Source organism: Babylonia areolata, chromosome 6 (assembly GCF_041734735.1).
Source record: "Babylonia areolata isolate BAREFJ2019XMU chromosome 6, ASM4173473v1, whole genome shotgun sequence".
Lineage (NCBI taxonomy): Eukaryota > Metazoa > Mollusca > Gastropoda > Neogastropoda > Buccinidae > Babylonia > Babylonia areolata.
This window is the reverse complement of record NC_134881.1, coordinates 44,776,461-44,800,547: the sequence shown is the minus strand read 5'-3', so window position 1 is coordinate 44,800,547 and position 24,087 is coordinate 44,776,461. Positions and strand designations below refer to the sequence as shown.

The 24,087-nt window shown below is 50.4% G+C and overlaps 1 protein-coding gene across 1 annotated transcript in view; it reads left to right on the top strand.

Annotated features, from left to right (window-relative positions):
• LOC143283418 (synaptotagmin-10-like) overlaps positions 1–24,087 on the top strand; it is a 285,735-nt gene that overhangs the window by 179,375 nt on the left and 82,273 nt on the right. The window contains exons 3-5 of the mRNA XM_076589653.1: positions 1,808–1,966; positions 11,470–11,730; positions 17,237–17,357. Of these exons, the coding sequence (XP_076445768.1) occupies positions 1,808–1,966; positions 11,470–11,730; positions 17,237–17,357 (541 nt within the window). The remainder of the gene's footprint in view (positions 1–1,807; positions 1,967–11,469; positions 11,731–17,236; positions 17,358–24,087) is intronic.

Here is a 24,087-nt window from a genome sequence, read left to right as displayed (position 1 = left end):
CTTCAAACGGCACCACACCACGCTCACATCCCCACAGCTATAAAACCTCGTCATTGGACTCACTCAGCTTGTGGTCCGATTCGCAGACACGTTTTAAGTTTCATTTTCAGACTATCATCTAGTTCATTGCGGACTAAATATTGCCCAATAAGTGCATTTGTTTCAGTGATACGACAGTTAAGCATATAATTTTATTTACTGTGATTTGATGAAGCCTTACCAACACGTACGTTGATGTTTTATGGCTTTTTTTTTTACGTTAATTGTCAGTTGTTTCTCTCGTTGAATTAACGTCTTTTACGAAGTGCATTCAGTACTTTTCTTTCGGTGTACTTAATTAACTATTTATTTCAAATATTCCTCTTTGATTCAAGCCTCCCTCTACCCGGTTACCACCAACTCACCATTCACACACCACCCCCTCCTGTCCTGCCTTTTAAAACAATATTCAGTTGTGAAAATCAATACTTTTGATAAAATGTCTCCAGTCATCAGTATGTGTGCCGACGGGACATTGAACAAAATTCCACTGCACACAATCCCCACAGAACACAGCACGCGTCCTCCCAGAAAGGTGTTATGTGGTCATGTTTTAGTCTTTCAGCCTTCTGAATCAGACAGAATGAGCAGCATTGACTTGAAGTTTGTGTACCTTGTGAGTGGAGAGAGTTTCCACTCTTTACTATTACTTAATCGTTTCTTCTCTTGGCCTCATTGTTTATTCACTTCTGAATCAAAGTTGAGACAAAATGCTTCAGACGATTGCTTGGAATCTCATGGAAGGACAGAAAGACCAATGACTTTGTCAAGAGCCAAATAACTATGCTAGCGGGTCCACTGGAACCACTCTTAGCAGTGGTCAAAAGGAGGAAGCTGTCATGGTTCGGGCATGTGACACGCCACAATTCACTGCAAAAGACAGTTCTACAGGGAACGCTAGAGGGTGGTAGGCGAAGAGGGAGGCAAGCCAAATGCTGGATGGACAACATCAAGGAATGGACCAATATGGATAGCGCTACGCTGATACGACAGGCAGAAGATAGAACCGGATGGCGTCGTCTGACTACGGAATCGTCCCTCATGTCTCCTCTACGCCCATCCCGGGCAGGAGAATGAATGGAATGGAATCAAAGTTTTGGCAGGCGTGACTTTCAGGGCGCTGGTAATGTCCTGTTTTAGCGTCCTGAATTATTGCAACTATTGGTTACATTTTCATAGTTTGTGGGGACCTTCTTATTCTTATTCTTCTTCTTCGTTCGTGGGCTGCAACTCCCACGTTCACTCGTATGCACACGAGTGGGCTTTTACGTGTATGACCGTTTTTACCCCGCCATGTAGGCAGCCATACTCCGTTTTCGGGGGTGTGCATGCTGGATATGTTATTGTTTCCATAACCCACCGAACGCTGACATGGATTACAGGATCTTTAACGTGCGTATTTGATCTACTGCTTGCATATACACACGAAGGGGGTTCAGGCACTAGCAGGTCTGCACATATGTTGACCTGGGAGATCGTAAAAATCTCCACCCTTCACCCACCAGGCGCCGTCACCGTGATTCGAACCCGGGACCCTCAGATTGACAGTCCAACGCTTTAACCACTCGGCTGTTGCGCCAGTCGTTTGTGGGGACCAAAATCGGGAGAGAGGGAGAGAAAAAAAAAAGCAAGATGGTGGTGGCACATTGGTTTTGTGACTGAATCCGCATCAAAATATTACAAGATAATGCCAGTAGGTCGTTAAACGATATCATAGTGCTTGTTATCATGATTAATTGGTGGTGGTGGTGGTGGTGGTGTGTCACAGGCGTCAGTGGACTCGTTACGGTCGGAGCACACACCGTGTGGCAAGCTGTTCTTCAGCCTTCAGTACCGCCACGAGGACAAGACCCTCAGTGTCACTATCTCCAGGGCTGAGAACCTGCCTGCCAAGGACTTCTCTGGGACCTCCGACCCCTATGTCAAGGTGAATGGAGAGATGTGTGAGTGGGTGGGTGGGTGGGTGGGGGTGAGGGGTGCTGGGAGGGGATTTGGTCGGTGGATGGTGTGTGGGAAGGTGTTGTCTTTATTATTCTGAAAACATCGTGTGTGTGTGTGGGGGGGGGGGGGGTGCGGTGTGTGTGTGGGGGGGCGGGGGGGGTGCGGTGGGGGGTGGGTGGGTGCTGGGAGGGGATTTGGTCGGTGGATGGTGGGTGGGAAGCTGTTGTCTTTATTATTCTGAAAACATCGTGTGTGTGTGTGTGGGGGGGGGGGGGGTGCGGTGTGTGTGTGTGTGGGGGGAGGGGGGGGGGGGCTGGGAGGGGATTTGGTCGGTGGATGGTGGGTGGGAAGTGTTGTCTTTATTATTCTGAAAACATCGTGTGTGTGTGGGGGGGGGGGGGGGGGTGCGGTGGGGGGGGCGGCGGCTGGGAGGGGATTTGGTCGGTGGATGGTGGGTGGGAAGTGTTGTCTTTATTATTCTGAAAACATCGTGTGTGTGGGGGGGGGGGTGCGGTGCGGGGGGGGGGGGGGCTGGGAGGGGATTTGGTCGGTGGATGGTGGGTGGGAAGTGTTGTCTTTATTATTCTGAAAACATCGTGTGTGTGTGTGTGTGTGTGTGTGTGTGTGTGTGTGTGTGTGTGTGTGTGTGTGTGTGTGTGTGTGTGTGTGTGTGTGTGTGAGGGAGAGAGAGAGGGAGAGAAGGGAGTTGGGTGTTATCTTTATGTTTACCCATTTCCCTTGTCTCAAAAGTGTAGGTAAATGATTCTAAAAACATAGTTCAGTGCTCGTCTGTGTATGCAGAGTGTGTGTGTGTGTGTGTGTGTGTGTGTGTGTGTGTGTGTGTGTGTGTGTGTGTGTGTGTGTGTGTGTGTGTTAAACAGCGACTGGAAAGCATCAAACTGCGGCAAAAGTATATGTATAAACAGCGCACATGTATCGCAATTACACATACGTAATGTAATTACCTTCAGTTTTACATAGCTTGAAATCAGGACTCTATCCTCCCTTGAACAAGGAAACCTTCACCCTTCACACCAAAACAAAGATGTTCGTTTATTTATTTATATTCTGTTCATCTAAGATGATGATATTAAACTGTCCAAAACAAAGACCCACACTCAACAACGTGGTCGCGAAGAAGCCAGAAGCACTGTTTCTTGCTGCAGACACGCTCTGAAAAGCGCCGGAACAGCCTTGCAGGACATATGTTGGATAAAAAACAAAAAAAGGGCAAACACACACACACACACACACACACACACACACACACACACACACACACACACACACACACACTACTTTTTTTTAAAGGTTCCTAAAACGTGGTTTACTGGTGCGAAAGTGTTTATATTGAAAAAGCATCGAAGAAGGGCGCAACCAATATAGGTCGCGAAACTCAATCCGACCATCATAGAACATTAATGATTCTCTCTCTCTCTGTGTGTGTGTGTGTGTGTGTGTGTGTGTGTGTGTGAGTGTGTGTGTGTGTGTGTGTGTGTGTGTGTGTGTGTGTGTGTGTGTGTGTGTGTGTGTGTGTGACCGTGACCCAGCCACCACGGACGTGGATGAAGAACGAGCAGACCCAGTGATTCCATTCTGCTGACTCTGTAAACACGAAGGGAAAAAAACACGTGAAGTCATTCAGTTCAACCCGGTTATATGTCAGTCAGAGAGGGGGGGGAGGCGAGGGGGAACAGGGAGATGGAGGGGTTTGGGGGTGGATGGGGGCGGGGGCGGGGGTAAATCTATCCACGTCAATGTTTTACTGCCAAGCAGCCTTCTGAATGTCCGAGTGATGTGAGTTTAACCCACCATTGATTTCAAACCGGCCACTTGTCCATATTCCTTTGCACGCATGCGCGCAAGTCGCGCGTGCGCACGCAAACGCCTGGTGATAATGAACTGATTTGCCATCGCCCCCACCCCCCACCCCACCCCCTACACACACCCTCGTCCCAATACTCCAACGCCTCTCTTATTTCGTAGCTAATTGATTTGTTTTGTTTTTTTGTTTTTACGTTGGCTGGTGAAGGTGATGGGCTTTCAACATGAAGGAAGTATCGGAGGAGTGTTATCAGAAATGTGGTGGTGTGTGTCCATCGAGATCGATGATGACCATCGTTGTCATCCAGCTGGGGGATGGGGGGAGGGTGGTGGTGGGGTTTGGGGGGGGGGGAGGATGCTCATGAATCTATCTGTGAATGCGCAGATGGCTGAATAGTCCAATCTGCGCACGAAATGTTCGCTGACAGTTGGGGCAGACAAAGACAAAGACAGGCATACCATTGTCAGGGAGCTTGTTTGCCCGTGACTTTCTGGCCTGCCTCTTCTGAACAGCTGCAGCAGTCCTGTTGGCCTCGCACAACTTGGCGCCTTTGTGCACAGCAGCGCGCCATTTGTAGAAATGTAGATGTGTGTTGAAAACGGACAGTTAACTCTTTCCATACGAACGGGGAAAGAGACGACGTTAACAGCGTTTCACCCCAATTACCATCATCAAAATATTGCAAGCAGAAGGCTCTTATACTGAAGACGTGAATGGTGACAAAGAATACCACAATTCTGACGACGGAAGCTAAAGGTTGGGTCATTCAGACACCCACTGGACATCCGAGGGGTCTGTGTAGAGGAGAAGAGAGGACTGGCCGTACTGAGTGAGTTAAGTGCTTTGTGCTGGGAAGTAAGTGATTGAAAGATTCAATACGTATACACCCACCATCACCACCTCTCTCTCTCTCTCTCTCTCTCTCTCTCTCTCTCTTTGCGTTTGGAATTTCTGACATATTTCTTCATCATCATCGTTATCGAAAGTCCAGTGTCTCTGATCTTAGTTGTCCTTTATGCAGACGTGCTGAAGAAACCGAACTTCACTTTGTGTTGTGTTGCCCTGCTTTGAATGACCTTAGACATGAGTGGATTCCACAAAAATATTATGTACACCCTACTTTATTTCGACTTGCCATGCTTATGTTATCAACTAACGAAACTATTATAAAACAGTTTGCTATTTACTTATATAAGGCTTTTAAGTTTCGCAGTGTATTATGTAGTTAATTATTATTAGTTGTGCATTATCCAATTTGTGGATTATCATTTGCAGCTTATCTTTTGTAATTTGTAAGGTTTTGATTTTGAATGTTGATTCACTGTACCCCCTTCATGAGGCGCCATGGCCTTTATTGAATAAACTATCCGTATCCGTATTCGTATCTCTTCTGCGTGCGGTGAAACCGTTACTCTCCATCGGGTCATTTGAAATTCTGATAACTTCCTGTGGACGCTTCCTCTCGCCCCCCCCCCCCCCTTCCACCTCCCCCTCCCCCCCGCCCCTCCCGCCCCCGGCCCCCTCCAGCACCCACCCCCAGTCACTCAGCGCTAACTGAGCGACAAACACAGAGAGGCAGGCGCCTGGTGCGTCGCCTGGAAATGTCTCCAGGCACCGACCCCGGACTCCACAGGAGAGCAGTTTGTGAAAACACCAAAATTGATGCAAACACTCAATCAGCACTTATTTATCTCGCGTGCAGATATATTATTGTTCCTTGGTAGAGGAAACAAGCAGATGAATGACTGTTGAAGCGAGTGGAGCAGTAATAATAACGTGGAGAAAAGGCACAGGAAGAGAAATATGAGTGCACGAAAAAAAAAAAGGTAGAAAAAATAAAGAGGTAGGAGGCGTAAAAAAACAAGAGAGGCAAGGCCTTCAAGACTCACTTGTGATACACTTTTAAAAAAATCCAAGCTTTTTATGTATTGAGTATAATTTCAAAATGTAATGATTAAGATGAGAAAGATAGTTTAAAGCAAATTAAGTCCCCTATCATTAATTACAGAGTAACTTCCCTTTTTTTAACTATCTGCACCAAAACGTTTGCAAAATAAATAAAACTTCCATGCTTAGCAAAAGAAGTTCCTCTTGTTGTTGGGTCAGAATATCAGATCAAAGTGCCAAGTTTAGAGAATACAAAAAATATAAATATAACAGTAAATGCAGTTTGCATATAATTAGGCTTCTTTTTGTGTGTGTGTGTGTGCCCAACCCAGATGTGCAATATTGTTTTAAACAAGATGACTGGAAAGAACTGAATTTTTCCTATTTTTATGCCTAATTTGGTGTCAACTGACAAAGTATTTGCAGAGAAAATGTCAATCTTAAAGTTTACCACACACACACACACACACACACACACACACACACACACAACCGAAGACCGGGTTAAAACATAGACACAGTTTGTTTACACCAGTGAGTCAAAAAACGAGGTGTGATGCCACACAAGAAAAAGACTCCACTGAAGTTGGATCAGAAACACTCCCTTTGGAGTTACTTCAGGGCACGCAATTGTTTTCACTTCACATTCTGCCCCATGTTAAAACCCCCTCGTTGCCAGTGGGGAAAACAGTAGAAAGTGGTGTTTCAAATCATAAAACAATTTCCAAAACAATAAGCCTAAAACTGAGAAAACTGTTTGGAGATAGACCACTGTGGATAAACTGTGTGAGTTTTCAGCCTTCCAGAGCTATTTCCCTTCTTTGGTGACATCATCAGTGACTTCACTATGCACGTACGCGATACGTTCTTTTGCACTCAAGGGAGGGGTTTTGATCAAGTAACTGAGTCCCATTTTTCTGCTGAAGTATATTTATTTTCCCTAGCACCGCCGCCCCCACTCCCCGAAGAAAGGGTTTCATGGGGAGGTCCAGACTTCTTCTTCTTCTCTGCGTTCACTCGTATGCACACGAGTGGGCTTTTACGTGTATGACCGTTTTTACCCCGCCATGTAGGCAGCCATACTCTGTTTTCGGGGGTGTGCATGCTGGGTATGTTCTTGTTTCCATAACACACCGAACGCTGACATGGATTACAGGATCTTTAACGTGCGTATTTGATCTTTTGCTGACATATACACACGAAGGGGGTTCAGGCACTAGCAGGTCTGCACATATGTTGACCTGGGAGATCGTAAAAATCTCCACCCTTTACCCACCAGGTGCCGTCACCGTGATTCGAACCCGGGACCCTCAGACTGAAAGTCCAACGCTTTAACCACTCGGCTATTGCGCCCGTCGAGTTCCAGACAAATCGTGAAGACCATTCTTGCCATTTTGGGTCAAGTAGATTGACTCCATCCCATGTCCCAAAAAGACCCCCAAGGGAGATATTTCAGAGTCGGCAGTGCTGTTCCAAAATGACTCCTCCTCCTCCTCCCCGTGGAGTTGATTTGGGCTGGCCCTAAATACGCTCAACTTCGTGTTCGTGTGGAGTTGATACGGTTTTGCTCTTGAAAGACTGTTCGGTGTGGAAAAGATACCAGCCCACACTGACTCATCATAGAGTGCTCTGGGAACTAGGACTGGAGTGTGTGTCGGGGAGGGGGACTGAGGGGTGTGTGGCTGCTGTCCAAAATTAACCCAGCCCAGTGATACATTGATCTGTGCTTTCTGGTCATTTTGATAAACCTTTCATTTTAACCCATTCATCCTCAGGGAGTTTTACATCCTCAACATGTTCCCCTGCCATATTGATGCGGGAAAACGAAGGAAATGAACTGAAATCATCCGAGTTATTTCCCCTCCAGATTGACACGTGTGGACACGGTCGGGAGTACTGTGGAACTTAGCTTCCTTCACATGTAGGAACATGTTTACTGTGGAACAGTTTCCTTCACATGTAGGAACGTGTTTACTATAGAGTTTAGCTTCCTTCACATGTAGGAACGTGTTTACTGTGGAACTTAGTTTCCTTCACATGTAGGAACGTGTTTACTGTGGAACTTAGTTTCCTTCACATGTAGGAACGTGTTTACTATAGAGTTTAGCTTCCTTCACATGCAGGAACGTGTTTACTGTGGAACTTAATTTCCTTCACATGTAGGAACGTGTTTACTGTGGAACTTAGTTTCCTTCACATGTAGGAACGTGTTTACTATAGAGTTTAGTTTCCTTCACATGCAGGAACGTGTTTACTGTGGAACTTAGTTTCCTTCACATGTAGGAACGTGTTTACTATAGAGTTTAGCTTCCTTCACATGCAGGAACGTGTTTACTGTGGAGCTTAGTTCCCTTCACATGTAGGAACGTGTTTACTGTGGAACTTAGTTTCCTTCACATGTAGGAACGTGTTTACTATAGAGTTTAGCTTCCTTCACATGTAGGAATGTGTTTACTATAGAGTTTAGCTTCCTTCACATGTAGGAACGTGTTTACTATAGAGTTTAGCTTCCTTCACATGTAGGAACGTGTTTACTGTGGAACTTAGTTCCCTTCACATGTAGGAACGTGTTTACTGTGGAACAGTTTCCTTCACATGTAGGAACGTGTTTACTATAGAGTTTAGCTTCCTTCACATGCAGGAACGTGTTTACTGTGGAACTTAGTTCCCTTCACATGTAGGAACGTGTTTACTATAGAGTTTAGTTTCCTTCACATGCAGGAACGTGTTTACTGTGGAACTTAGTTTCCTTCACATGTAGGAACGTGTTTACTGTGGAACTTAGTTCCCTTCACATGTAGGAACGTGTTTACTATAGAGTTTAGTTTCCTTCACATGCAGGAACGTGTTTACTGTGGAACTTAGTTTCCTTCACATGTAGGAACGTGTTTACTATAGAGTTTAGCTTCCTTCACATGCAGGAACGTGTTTACTGTGGAACTTAGTTTCCTTCACATGTAGGAACGTGTTTACTGTGGAACCTTCCTTCACATGTAGGAACGTGTTTACTGTGGAACTTAATTTCCTTCACATGTAGGAACATGTTTACTGTGGAACTTAGTTCCCTTCACATGTAGGAACGTGTTTACTGTGGAACAGTTTCCTTCACATGTAGGAAAGTGTTTACTATAGAGTTTAGCTTCCTTCACATGTAGGAACGTGTTTACTGTGGAGCTTAGCTTCCTTCACATGTAGGAACGTGTTTACTGTGGAGCTTAGCTTCCTTCACATGTAGGAACATGTTTACTGTGAAACCTAGTTTCCTTCACATGTAGGAACGTGTTTACTGTGGAACCTAGCTTCCTTCACATGTAGGAACGTGTTTACTGTGGAACTTAGCTTCCTTCACATGTAGGAACGTGTTTACTGTGGAGCTTAGTTTCCTTCACATGTAGGAACGTGTTTACTGTGGAACTTAGTTTCCTTCACATGTAGGAACGTGTTTACTGTGGAACTTAGTTTCCTTCACATGTAGGAACGTGTTTACTGTGGAACCTAGTTTCCTTCACATGTAGGAACGTGTTTACTGTGGAGCTTAGCTTCCTTCACATGTAGGAACGTGTTTACTGTGGAACTTAGCTTCCTTCACATGTAGGAACGTGTTTACTGTGGAACTTAGCTTCCTTCACATGTAGGAACGTGTTTACTGTGGAACTTAGCTTCCTTCACATGTAGGAACGTGTTTAATGTGGAACTTAGCTTCCTTCACATGTAGGAACATGTTTACTGTGGAACCTAGTTTCCTTCACATGTAGGAACGTGTTTACTGTGGAACTTAGTTTCCTTCACATGTAGGAACGTGTTTACTGTGGAACTTAGTTCCCTTCACATGTAGGAACGTGTTTACTATAGAGTTTAGTTTCCTTCACATGCAGGAACGTGTTTACTGTGGAACTTAGTTTCCTTCACATGTAGGAACGTGTTTACTATAGAGTTTAGCTTCCTTCACATGTAGGAACGTGTTTACTGTGGAACTTAATTTCCTTCACATGTAGGAACATGTTTACTGTGGAACCTTCCTTCACATGTAGGAACGTGTTTACTGTGGAACTTAATTTCCTTCACATGTAGGAACGTGTTTACTGTGGAACTTAGTTTCCTTCACATGTAGGAACGTGTTTACTGTGGAACCTTCCTTCACATGTAGGAACGTGTTTACTGTGGAACCTAGTTTCCTTCACATGTAGGAACGTGTTTACTGTGGAGCTTACCTTACTTCACATGTAGGAACGTGTTTACTGTGGAGCTTCACATGTAGGAACATGTTTACTGTGGAACCTAGTTTCCTTCACATGTAGGAACGTGTTTACTGTGGAACTTAGCTTCCTTCACATGTAGGAACGTGTTTACTGTGGAACTTAGCTTCCTTCACATGTAGGAACGTGTTTACTGTGGAGCTTAGCTTCCTTCACATGTAGGAACGTGTTTACTGTGGAACTTGGTTTCCTTTACATGTAGGAACGTGGTTTTTGGTGCCAGGGCAATGCTCCGGCACAGGGCTAAATTAGTTACGGGAGTGGAGTCAATTTCTAAGGGCAAAGGGGGGGGGGGTGAGTCTTCCCTGGTTACCTCCCCCTGTTGGTAACGTCAGGCTTTTGGCCCCCGGAAAGAATCCATGATGTTAACTTGGTGTGGGGGGTGGGGGTCATTCTAGAGCTGCACACCGGCAGACGGAGGTTAGGCAGTATGTGGAGTATACGGGGCACCACAACGCGGGACCTCATGAATACTTCAGCACTCTGTGAAACTGTCTGTCTCTGTCTTCTGTCACCGTGGCCGCTTAGAGCGGCGGGACTATGGAGGGGGTGGGATGGGGTGGGGGAGTGAGTGGTGGTGGTTGAGGGAGTAGGGAGGGAGGGTGGTGGTGGTGTGGGAAGCCAAGTGTTGTTTGCCAATGTTTGATAGTTGTTTTGTTTTGGGGTGGGTTTTTTTGCCATTGATAAGTTGTTGCTTTCTCCATTCTGCCATAATATCATCGTCTTAGATGAACAGACTATAAATAAATAAACGAATCATTGTTAAGTAATTACTGCTTTCTTCTTCTGTCATTAAAAAAAAAAGTGCAGCTGCTTTCTCTTTTTCCCATTGTTCACATTATTCACATTGTTCAGTGGTTGCTACTTCATCCTTTGGGAAAAAGAAATAATAATAATAATAATAATAATAATAATAATAATAATAATAACACTCCTGTTTCGCAGTTGCTTTTCTGGACAAGCAGACTTTCAAGCAATGCACCCTTAGGACCAGTTGTGTGACTGGAGCGACAGCCCAGTGGACAAAGCGATAGACATTCCATTCTGAGGGTCCTGGGTTCGAGTGACCATATTTCAAAGACAGTTGTAGATGTAGGAAGGGGTGAGAGAGAGAGAGAGAGAGAGAGAGAGAGAGAGAGAGAGAGAGAGAGCAAAGACTGAGAGAGAGAGAGAGAGAGAGAGAGAGCACAGAGAGAGAACAAAGAGAGCGAGCAGAGAGAGAGAGAGAGCACAGAGCGAGAGAACAAAGAGAGCGAGCAGAGAGCACAGAGAGAGAGAGCACAGAGCGAGAGAGAGAGCAAAGAGAGCGAGCAGAGAGAGAGAGAGAGCACAGAGAGAGGGAGAGCAAAAAGAGTGTGTGTGTGTGTGTGTGTGTGTGTGTGTGTGTGTGTGTGTGTGTGTGTGTGTTGCGTATGGTCACGCTCGCGCATGTGTGTGTTTGTGTTCTTTTTCTTCTTGATCTTCTCCTTCACCACCACCACCACCATCATGAAGTCAAATGCCTTTCCCCCACATCACCAGGTGTACCTGATGCCGGACCGGAAGAATAAGCACCAGACCAAGGTGCACCGCAAGACCTTGAACCCGGAGTTCAACGAGACCTTCACCTTCACCGTGACCTACGAGGAGCTGTCGCAGCGCGTGCTGCAGTTCAGCATCTACGACTTTGACCGCTTCTCGCGCCACGACCTGATCGGCGCTGTCAAGATCAAGGACATCCTGGGCGAGGGGAGTCTGGCCAAGGAGACGTTCTTCGTCAGGGACATCTATGCCGCTCAGCAGGTCAGACTGGGATGGGGGAATGGGGGGATGGGTAGGATGCGGGCTCGGATCTGGTTTGGGTTTTGTGTTTGGCTTTGTTAAATTGGGTAGGGCTGGGGTTGGGTAGGATGGGGTCGGAGCTGGTTTGGGTTTGGCTTGGTTAGATTGGGTATTTGTCGGATCTGGTTTGGGTTTGGCTTGGTTAGATTTAGGTATTTGTCGGATCTGGTTTGGGTTTGGCTTGGTTAGATTGGGTATTTGTCGGATCTGGTTTGGGTTTGGCTTGGTTAGATTGGGTATTTGTCGGATCTGGTTTGGGTTTGGCTTGGTTAGATTGGGTATTTGTCGGATCTGGTTTGGGTTTGGCTTGGTTAGATTTAGGTATTTGTCGGATCTGGTTTGGGTTTGGCTTGGTTAGATTGGGTACTTGTCGGATCTGGTTTGGGTTTGGCTTGGTTAGATTGGGTATTTGTCGCATCTGGTTTGGGTTTGGCTTGGTTAGATTGGGTATTTGTCGGAGCTGGTTTGGGTTTGGCTTGGTTAGATTGGGTATTTGTCGGATCTGGTTTGGGTTTGGCTTGGTTAGATTGGGAATTCGTCGGAGCTGGTTTGGGTTTGGCTTGGTTAGATTGGGTATTTGTCGGATCTGGTTTGGGTTTGACTTGGTTAGATTGGGAATTCGTCGGAGCTGGTTTGGGTTTGGCTTGGTTAGATTGGGTATTTGTCGGATCTGGTTTGGGTTTGGCTTGGTTAGATTGGGTATTTGTCGGAGCTGGTTTGGGTTTGGCTTGGTTAGACTGGGTATTTGTCGGAGCTGGTTTGGGTTTGGCTTGGTTAGATTGGGTAGTTATATTTGTATTTCTTTTTTATCACAACAGATTTCTCTGTGTGAAATTCGGGCTGCTCTCCCCAGGAAGAGCGCGCCGCTACACTACAGCGCCACCCATTTTTTTGTATTTTTTTTCCTGCGTGCAGTTTTATTTGTTTTTTTCCTATCGAAGTGGATTTTTCTACAGAATTTTGCCAGGAACAACCCTTTTGTTGCCGTGGGTTCTTTTATGTGCGCAAAGTACACGCTGCACAACGGGACCTCGGTTTATCGTCTCATCAGAATGAATAGCATCCAGACCATCAATCAAGGTCTAGTGGAGGGGGAGAAAATATCGGCGACTGAGCTGTGATTCGAAACAGCGCGCTCGGATTCTCTCTTGCTTCCTAAGCGGACGCGTTACCTCCAGGCCATCACTCCACATCGGGCTGGGATATATTTGGCTGTCGTTTCGGTTTTGGGGTTGGTTAGGAAGGATTGCTTTGGTTTTGGGTAGAGCTGGGTTTCGTTCGGTTGAGTTTCGATGGAGGTTTGGGTAGAAATTGGGGTTGGGGTTTCGTTGAACGGGTGGGTTAGGTTTGGGTGGCTTGGTTTCCATTTCTGTGACTTTCGTTTAGTTTCTGTTGCTCTGCCCACTCATCTGTTTTTGCTGGTTGTCATCGTCATTGTTGATGTTCACGTCGGCGTCATACTTTCGTTCTTCTCCTCTTTCCTCTCTTCTCCATCATTGTTTCCTTAAATTGTTTGCAAGACTTCCATTGAAAACAACGCTTTCTCTTGTATCAGTGTTTTTGTTTTCCAGAAACAAACGCGCGCGCGCGCGCTCACACACACACACTAACAAACACACACGCACACACACACACACACACACACACACACACACACACACACACACACACACCCCCGCGCGCGCGCTCACGCTCACGCACATTCACGACCCACACACACACACACACACACTAACAAACACACACACACTAACAAACACACACACACACACACACACACACACACACACACACACACACACACACTCGTCAGACAATGGACTGTCGAACAATGGAGGTGAATTGAAAGCGTGTCACTGTCATCTGAGTGGTTCTTGTTTGTTTGGCTTACTTTTCTTTGATGGCCGTCTTGACCACTTTCTTCAGAAAATTTATTAATTTGGTCGAATTCTTTTCTTCGTTTTTTTTTTTTGGTTTTTTTCTTCTCTGTTTTTCTTTCTTCTCCCCTCCCCTCCTTTCCCTTTCCTATAAGTTAGGTGTGTGTGTGTGTGTGTGTGTGTGTGTGTGTGTGTGTGTGTGTGTGTGTGTCTGTCTGTCTGTCTGTCTGTCTGTCTGTGTGTCTGTCTGTCTGTCTGTGTGTCTGTTTGTGTCTCTGTGTGTGTGTGTTTCTGTGTGTATTTGTGTATGTGTGTGTGTGTGTGTGTGTGTGTGTGTGTGTCTGTGTGTGCGTGTGTCTGTGTCTGTGTCTGTGTTTGTCTGTGTGTATGCCTGTGTGTGTGTGTGTGTGTGTGTGTGTGTGTGTCTGTCTGTCTGTCTGTCTGTGTGTATGCCTCTGTGTGTGTGTGTGTGTGTGTTGTGTGTGTGTGTGTGTGTGTATCTCTGTGTGTGCGTGTGTGTGTGTGTGAGTGTGTGTGTGTCTGTGTGTATGCCTGTGTGTGTGTGTGTGTGTGTGTGTGTGTCTGTGTGTGTCTGTGTGTGTGTGTATGTGTGTGTCTGTCTATTTGTGTATGTTTGTGTGTGTGTGTGTGTGTGCGTGTGTGTGTGTGTCTGTGTCTGTGTGTCTGTGTGTATGCCTCTGTGTGTGTGTGTGTGTGTGTGTGTGTGTGTATGTGTCTCTGTGTGTGTGTGTGTGTGTGTGTGTGTGTGTGTGTGTGTGTGTGTGTGTGTGTGTGTGTGTGTGTGTGTGTGTGTGTGTGTGCTTATCGTGAAGGAGAAAGAGAGGGAGGGGGCGAACGCAGTCACAATATTGACATCTCACTCACGACAAAGGCAGTGTCGGACACGGTTCCTTGTTGAGTGTTTAGTGTGTCAACTGGCTCTCCTTGTATTTCCCGCTCCTGCTCCCAGACCTTTCCGCTACGTAATGTGGCGTGCTTTTTGTCAGTGTGATGTGGAGTGCTATGTGTCCGTCACATGAGCAATGTGTCACCACCATGTGATATGGCGTTGATTTGTGTCCGTCACATGATTATTGTGTACACTGTCATGTGATGTGGCGTGCTGTGTGTCCGTCACATGAACATTGTGTCCACTGTCATGTGATGTGGCGTGATATGTGTCCGTCACATGAACATTGTGTCACTGTCATGTGATGTGGCGTGCTATGTGACTGTCACATGAACATTTTGTCACTGTCATGTGATGTGGCGTGCTATGTGACTGTCACATGAACATTGGGTCACTGTCATGTGATGTGGCGTGCTGTGTGTCAATTACGTGAACATTGTGTCACTGATATGGCTTGATATGTGTCCGTCACATAAACATTGTGTCAGTGTGATGTGATGTGGCGTGATATGTGTCCGTCACATGAACATTGTGTCACTGTTATGTGATGTGGCGTGTTGTGTGTCCGTTACCTGAACATTGTGTCACTGTTATGTGATGTGGCGTCCTGTTTGTCCGTCACATGCACATTGTGTCGCTGTGATGTGGCGTGCTGTGTGTCCGTCACATGAACATTGTATCACTGTCATGTGATGTGGCGTGCTGTGTGTCCGTTACATGAACATTGTATCACTGTCGTGTGATGTGGCGTGCTGTGTGTCCGTTACATGAACATTGTATCACTGTCATGTGATGTGGCGTGCTGTGTGTCCGTCACATGAACATTGTGTAACTGACATGTGATGTGGCTTGATATGTGCCCCTCACATGAACATTTTGTCACTGTCATGTGATGTGGCGTGCTATGTGTCCGTTACATGAACATTGTGTCACTGTCATGTGATGTGGTGTGATGTGTGGCCGTCACATGAACATTGCATCACTGTCATGTGATGTGGCGTGCTATGTGTCCGTCACATGAACATTGTGTCACTGTCATGTGATGTGGCGTGCTGTGTGTCCGTCACATGAACATTATGTCAGTGTCATGTGATGTGGCGTGCTATATGTCCGTCACATGAACATTGTGTCACTGTCATGTGATGTGGCGTGATATGTGTCCGTCACATGAACATTATGTCAGTGTGATGTGATGTGGCGTGATATGTGTCCGTCCATGAACATTGTGTCAGTGTCATGTGATGTGGCGTGCTGTGTGTCCGTCACATGAAATTTGTGTCACTGTCATGTGATGTGGCTTGATATGTGTCCATCACATGAACATTGTGTCACTGTCATGTGATGTGACGTGCTATGTGTCCGTCACATGAACAATGTGTCACTGTCATGTCTTGTAGCATGCTACGTGTCCGTTGCATGAACAATATGTCACTGTCATGCGGCACGCTATGTGTCTGTCACATGAACTTTGTGTCACAGTCGTGTCATGTGGCGTGCTATTATTGATTCATGTCTTGTCATTCTTGTCTGTCAGCACTGTCAATAGTAAAGTGTGTGTGTGTGTGTGTGTGTGTGTCCGCGCGCACGTGTACATGTGTGTGTCCGCGCGCGCGTGTACAGTGAGTGCGTGTGCATTTCATGCTTGCCGCCGCCAGGTTATCGTTCGTCAGAGGAATGTGTGAAGGTGAGTGAACGAGGTAGCGGAGTGACGGGAGATGAAAGGAGCAATATAAATGACGATTGATTGGAAGCAGCACCAACCGACGGCCCCGCAGACAGCTGATAGGTTTTTCATGGCCCCGGTCGTGTCCACCATCATAACCCCCCTCACACTCCCCACTACAACCACACACACACACACACACACACACACATCAGCATTTATCGACCCACGGAAGAGAGGGTGAGTGGGACTGGGTGGGAAGTCGTGCCAGCCAGCCATGTCCAGTCGTTCTGGTGACTCGTCCAGACATGCGCACTCATCTAACGGGGGCGGGGGGAAGGGGGGGGGTGTCTTCCTGTTCTGCGCGCGCTTCTTCTTCTTCTTCTTCTTCTTGGCTGCAGCGCTTCCGGTGTGCGTGACGGTCGCTTCCGGCTGGCTGTGTGCACGCGCAGCATGTCCAAAAGGCTGATGACGTGACACAAATTGTCGTCAACCATTCACGTCCTGATCCGATGTTTCCTCCACATCGAAGGCGGTTGGCTTGGGTTGTGCATGCTTACACACACCCGCATGTACGCACACACGCACTTACACAAGCGCCTTCGCACACACGCATGCTGACACACGCGCGCGCTTTCGCACACGCACACACACGCACCGTAATGTTTACCCTGATTTAACCCTGCTTTTTTTTCGTGCTGGCTATACCTGCTGAGGTCTGTTTGATTTCTGTCATTTTTTTTGTTAATGTTTTCATCACCCCCTTTATTACTACAACGGTTGTGATTTTGTGTTTGTTCGAACGTGTAAGCTTTCTTGGGTTTTGTTTTAGGTTTTCTTTTTCCCTTCACACCAGTTTTGTCGTTTGTGTCATAGCAGATAAGATCAGAAGAGATGCGACTAACTAATCTTCTTCTTCTTCTCCTCCTCCTCCTCCTCCTCCCTCAACCCTGTCTAATCTTAGCTTACCTTGCCATATCTTGCCATGTCTGAGCCCTGTTTTGTCTGGTGATGCAGGAGAAGGCGGACATCGGGGAGGTGATGCTGTCGCTGTGCTACCTGCCCACTGCCGGACGTCTGACGCTGACCGTGGTCAAGGCCCGGGGCCTCAAGGCCATGGACATCACCGGCAACGCTGGTCAGTGCTGGTCTGGGTCCTGTCTCCCTGCATGGCTGATGTCTCTGTCTTTCTATAGTCCCCCATCCCCCCCTATCCCCCACCCTGTCTGGCTGATGTCTCTGTCTTTCTGTAGTCCACCCCCACCCCTATCCCCCACCCTGTCTGGCTGATGTCTCTATCTTTCTGTAGTCCCCACCCCCACCCCCCTATCCCCCACCCTGTCTGGCTGATGTCTCTGTCTTTCTGTAGTCCCCACCCCACCCCTATCCCCCACCCTGTCTGGCTGATGTCTCTGTCTTTCTGCAGTCCCCCCTCCCCCCACCCCTATCCCCCTCCTGTATGGCTGATGTCTCTGTCTTTCTGTAGTCCCACCCCCACCCCCCCATCCCCCACCCCTATCCCCCACCCTGTATGGCTGATGTCTCTGTCTTTCTGTAGTCCCCACCCCACCCTACCCCCCTATCCCCCACCCTGTCTGGCTGATGTCTCTGTCTTTCTGTAGTCCCCACCCCACCCCACCCCCCTATCCCCCACCCTGTCTGGCTGATGTCTCTGTCTGTCTGTAGTCCCCCCCCCACCCCACCCCTATCCCCCACCCTGTCTGGCTGATGTCTCTGTCTTTCTGTAGCCTCCCCCCACCCCTATCCCCCACCCTGTCTGGCTGATGTCTCTGTCTTTCTGTAGCCTCCCCCCCACCCCTATCCCCCACCCTGTCTGGCTGATGTCTCTGTCTGTCTGTAGTCCCCCCCCCCCACCCCACCCCTATCCCCCACCCTGTATGGCTGATGTCTCTGTCTTTCTGTAGCCTCCCCCCACCCCTATCCCCCACCCTGTCTGGCTGATGTCTCTGTCTGTCTGTAGTCCCCCCCCACCCCACCCCTATCCCCCACCCTGTCTGGCTGATGTCTCTGTCTTTTGTAGTCCCCCCCCACCCCACCCCTATCCCCCACCCTGTCTGGCTGATGTCTCTGTCTGTCTGTAGTCCCCCCCCACCCCACCCCTATCCCCCACCCTGTCTGGCTGATGTCTCTGTCTTTTGTAGTCCCCCCCCACCCCACCCCTATCCCCCACCCTGTCTGGCTGATGTCTCTGTCTGTCTGTAGTCCCCCCCCCCCACCCCGTATCCTCCCCCCGTCTCTGGCTGATGTCTCTGTCTGTCTGTAGTCCTCCCCCCCCCCTATCCCCCACCCTGTCTGGCTGATGTCTCTGTCTTTCTGTAGTCCCCACCCCACCCCACCCCTATCCCCCACCCTGTCTGGCTGATGTCTCTGTCTTTCTGTAGTCCCCACCCCCCACCCCACCCCTATCCCCCACCCTGTCTGGCTGATATCTCTGTCTTTCTGTAGTCCCCACCCCACCCCACCCCTATCCCCCACCCTGTCTGGCTGATGTCTCTGTCTTTCTGTAGTCCCCACCCCACCCCATATCCCCCACCCTGTCTGGCTGATGTCTCTATCTTTCTGTAGTCCCCACCCCACCCCACCCCTATCCCCCACCCTGTCTGGCTGATGTCTCTGTCTTTCTGTAGTCCCCCACCCCACCCCCTATCCCCCACCCTGCATGGCTGATGTCTCTATCTTTCTGTAGTCCCCACCCCCACCCCACCCCCCTATCCCCCACCCTGTCTGGCTGATGTCTCTGTCTTTCTGTAGTCCCCACCCCACCCCCTATCCCCCACCCTGCATGGCTGATGTCTCTGTCTTTCTGTAGTCCCCACCCCCACCCCTATCCCCCACCCTGTCTGTCTGATCTCTTTCTGTAGTCCCCACCCCACCCCCACCCCTATCCCCCACCCTGTCTGGCTGATGTCTCTGTCTTTCTGTAGTCCCCACCCCACCCCACCCCTATCCCCCACCCTGTCTGGCTGATGTCTCTGTCTTTCTGTAGTCCCCCCCCCACCCCCACCCCTATCCCCCACCCTGTCTGGCTGATGTCTCTGTCTTTCTGTAGTCCCCCCCCCACCCCCACCCCTATCCCCCACCCTGTCTGGCTGATGTCTGTCTTTCTGTAGTCCCCCCCCACCCCTATCCCCCACCCTGCATGGCTGATGTCTCTGTCTGTCTGTAGTCCCCCCCCCCACCCGACCCCTATCCCCCACCCTGTCTGGCTGATGTCTCTGTCTTTCTGTAGTCCCCACCCCCCCACCCCTATCCCCCCCACCCTGTCTGGCTGATGTCTCTGTCTTTCTGTAGTCCCCACCCCCACCCCTATCCCCCACCCTGCATGGCTGATGTCTCTGTCTGTCTGTAGTCCCCCCCCCCCACCCGACCCCTATCCCCCACCCCGTCTGGCTGATGTCTCTGTCTTTCTGTAGTCCCCTCCCCCCCCCCCCCCCCCATCCCCCACGCCCCCACCCTGTCTGGCTGATGTCTCTGTCTGTCTGTAGTCCCCACCCCCACCCCTATCCCCCACCCTGTCTGGCTGATGTCTCTGTCTTTCTGTAGTCCCCACCCCCACCCCCCATCCCCCACCCTGTCTGGCTGATGTCTCTGTCTTTCTGTAGTCCCCCCCCCCACCCCCACCCCTATCCCCCACCCTGTCTGGCTGATGTCACTATCTTTCTGTAGTCCCCACCCCTATCCCCCACCCTGCATGGCTGATGTCTCTGTCTTTCTGTAGTCCCCACCCCACCCCTATCCCCCACCCTGTCTGGCTGATGTCTCTGTCTGTCTGTAGTCCTCCCCCCACCCCTATCCCCCACCCTGCATGGCTGATGTCTCTGTCTTTCTGTAGTCCCCACCCCACCCCTATCCCCCACCCTGTCTGGCTGATGTCTCTATCTTTCTGTAGTCCCAACCCCCCCACCCCGTATCCCCCACCCTGTCTGGCTGATGTCTCTGTCTGTCTGTAGTCCCCCCCACCCCCACCCCTATCCCCCACCCTGCATGGCTGATGTCTCTGTCTTTCTGTAGTCCCCACCCCCCCACCCCTATCCCCCACCCTGCATGGCTGATGTCTCTGTCTTTCTGTAGTCCCCACCCCCCCACCCCTATCCCCCACCCTGCATGGCTGATGTCTCTGTCTGTCTGTAGTCCCCCCCCCCACCCCCCTATCCCCCACCCTGTATGGCTGATGTCTCTGTCTTTCTGTACTCCCCACCCCACCCCACCCCTATCCCCCACCCTGTATGGCTGATGTCTCTGTCTTTCTGTAGTCCTCCCCCACCCCACCCCACCCTGCATGGCTGATGTCTCTGTCTGTCTGTAGTCCCCCCCCCACCCCCCTATCCCCCACCCTGTATGGCTGATGTCTCTGTCTTTCTGTAGTCCCCACCCCACCCCCACCCCTATCCCCCACCCTGTCTGGCTGATGTCTTTCTGTAGTCCCCACCCCCCACCCCCACCCCTATCCCCCACCCTGTCTGTCTGATCTCTTTCTGTAGTCCCCACCCCCCACCCCCACCCCTATCCCCCACCCTGTCTGTCTGATCTCTTTCTGTAGTCCCCACCCCACCCCCACCCCTATCCCCCACCCTGTCTGGCTGATGTCTCTGTCTTTCTGCAGTCCCCACCCCACCCCTATCCCCCACCCTGTATGGCTGATCTCTCTGTCTTTCTGCAGTCCCCACCCCACCCCTATCCCCCACCCTGTCTGTCTGATCTCTTTCTGTAGTCCCCACCCCACCCCCACCCCTATCCCCCACCCTGTCTGGCTGATGTCTCTGTCTTTCTGTAGTCCCCCACCCCCACCCCTATCCCCCCCCCACCCTGTCTGGCTGATGTCTCTGTCTGTCTGTAATCCCCCCCCCCACCCCTATCCCCCACCCTGTCTGGCTGATGTCTCTATCTTTCTGTAGTCCCCACCCCCCCACCCCCTATCCCCCACCCTGCATGGCTGATGTCTCTATCTTTCTGTAGTCCCCACCCCACCCCACCCCTATCCCCCACCCTGTATGGCTGATGTCTCTGTCTTTCTGTAGTCCCCCCACCCCCACCCCCCCACCCCATGTCTGGCTGATGTCTCTATCTTTCTGCAGTCCCCACCCCACCCCCACCCCCCCATCCCCCACCCTGTCTGGCTGATGTCTCTGTCTTTCTGTAGTCCCCCACCCCACCCCTATCCCCCACCCTGTCTGGCTGATGTCTCTGTCTTTCTGTAGGCCCCCCCACCCCCCCCCCTATCCCCCACCCTGTCTGTCTGATCTCTTTCTTTCTGCAGTCCCCCCCCCCACCCCTATCCCCCACCCTGTATGGCTGATGTCTCTATCTTTCTGCAGTCCCCACCCCACCCCTATCCCCCACCCTGTCTGGCTGATGTCTCTGTCTGTAGTCCCCCCCAACCCCACCCCTATCCCCCACCCTGTCTGGCTGATGTCTCTGTCTGTCTGTAGTCCCCCCCCACCCCACCCCTATCCCCCACCCTGTCTGGCTGATGTCTCTGTCTTTCTGTAGTCCCCCCCCACCCCCAACCCCCATCCCCCACCCTGTCTGGCTGATGTCTGTCTTTCTGTAGTCCCCCCCCCACCACCAACCCCCATCCCCCACCCTGTCTGGCTGATGTCTGTCTTTCTGTAGTCCCCCCCCACCCCACCCCACCCTGTCTGGCTGATGTCTCTGTTTTTCTGTAGTCCCCCCCCCCACCCCACCCCTATCCCCCACCCTGTCTGGCTGATGTCTCTATCTTTCTGTAGTCCCCACCCCACCCCCACCCCTATCCCCCACCCTGTCTGGCTGATGTCTCTGTCTTTCTGTAGTCCCCCCCACCCCCACCCCCTATCCCCCACCCTGTCTGGCTGATGTCTCTGTCTTTCTGTAGTCCCCCACCCCACCCCACCCCTATCCCCCACCCTGTCTGGCTGATGTCTCTGTCTGTCTGTAGTCCACCCCCCCCCCACCCCCCTATCCCCCACCCTGTCTGGCTGATGTCTCTGTCTGTCTGTAGTCCCCCCCCATCCCCCCACCCTATCCCCCACCCTGTCTGGCTGATGTCTCTGTCTGTCTGTAGTCCCCCCCCATCCCCCCACCCTATCCCCCACCCTGTCTGGCTGATGTCTCTGTCTGTAGTCCCCACCCCCACACCCACCCCTATCCCCCACCCTGTCTGTCTGATCTCTTTCTTTCTGCAGTCCCCCCCCCCACCCCTATCCCCCACCCTGTCTGGCTGATGTCTCTGTCTTTCTGTAGTCCCCCCCACCCCCAACCCCTATCCCCCACCCTGTCTGGCTGATGTCTCTGTCTGTCTGTAGTCCCCCCCACCCCACCCCCTATCCCCCACCCTGTCTGGCTGATGTCTCTGTCTTTCTGTAGTCCCCACCCCCACCCCACCCCTATCCCCCCCCCCTGTCTGGCTGATGTCTCTGTCTGTCTGTAGTCCTCCCCCCACCCCTATCCCCCACCCTGTCTGGCTGATGTCTCTATCTTTCTGTAGTCCCCACCCCCACCCCTATCCCCCACCATGTCTGGCTGATGTCTCTGTCTTTCTGCAGTCCCCACCCCCACCCCTATCCCCCACCCTGTCTGTCTGATCTCTTTCTGTAGTCCCCACCCCACCCCACCCCTATCCCCCACCCTGTCTGGCTGATGTCTCTATCTTTCTGTAGTCCCCACCCCCACCCCTATCCCCCACCCTGTCTGGCTGATGTCTCTATCTTTCTGTAGTCCCCACCCCCACCCCTATCCCCCACCCTGTCTGGCTGATGTCTCTGTCTTTCTGCAGTCCCCACCCCCACCCCTATCCCCCACCCTGTCTGTCTGATCTCTTTCTGTAGTCCCCACCCCACCCCCCACCCCTATCCCCCACCCTGTCTGTCTGATCTCTCTCTTTCTATGGTCCTCTCTCTAGCTGATCTCTTGTTGTTTTTGCCTTTGTTACTTGCTCTGTCTCTCTCCGTCTCGTTTTCTCTGTTTTCTCTGTGCTCCTCTCTGTTTCCCTTTCACTTTCGCCGTCTGTCTGTCTGTCTGTCTGTCTGTCTGTCTCTCTCCCCCTCTCTTTCTCTCTTCCTCTCTCTTTCCCTGCCCCCTCTCACTCCTTCCCTATCTCTGCCCCTCTCTCTCTCTGTTCGATGTCTCATCCCTTTTACTCTGTCCCTCCCATGTACATGTAAAAACGTGAAGCATCTCGTCTGCAAAGACTTCCGCAAATACGGAAAAAGATTGAACAAAAAGGCAATGGCGCGCGCTCGTGTGTGTCTGTGTGTGCGTGTGTGCACGCGTGTGTGCGTGTGTGTGTGTGTGTGTGTGTGTGTGTATAGACCTTCACCTTGTTTTTCTCTGTGTTGTTCTTTCTTTGTTACTTATGTTTACAGTGCAGGGAACCTTGGGGCCGGAAAGTGGGTGGGGTGGGGGTTGAGCGGGGTGGGGGGGGAGGGGGTTGCTGTTTACAGAAGTGTCAAGTGATACTCCCACTTCAACAGGTCTGGCCGGGCTGTTCATAAAATATGAATTATCTGCACGTTCACATCAGCATTAGCACACGTTACGAACACACACACACACACACACACACACACACACAGCACGCGCACGCACACACAGCACGCGCACAAAGCACGTGTACACGCACACACACACACATACGAACATACAGCGCGCGCGTGCACACACATACATGCACGCATCACGTTCGCAAACACGCACTCATGCACGTTCGGACGCGCGCACGCACACACACACACACACGCGCACACACACACACACACACACACACACACACACACACACACACACACACGCACACACACACACACACACACACACACACACACACACACGCACACTCATAGACACACGCGCACGCATACACACTCGCG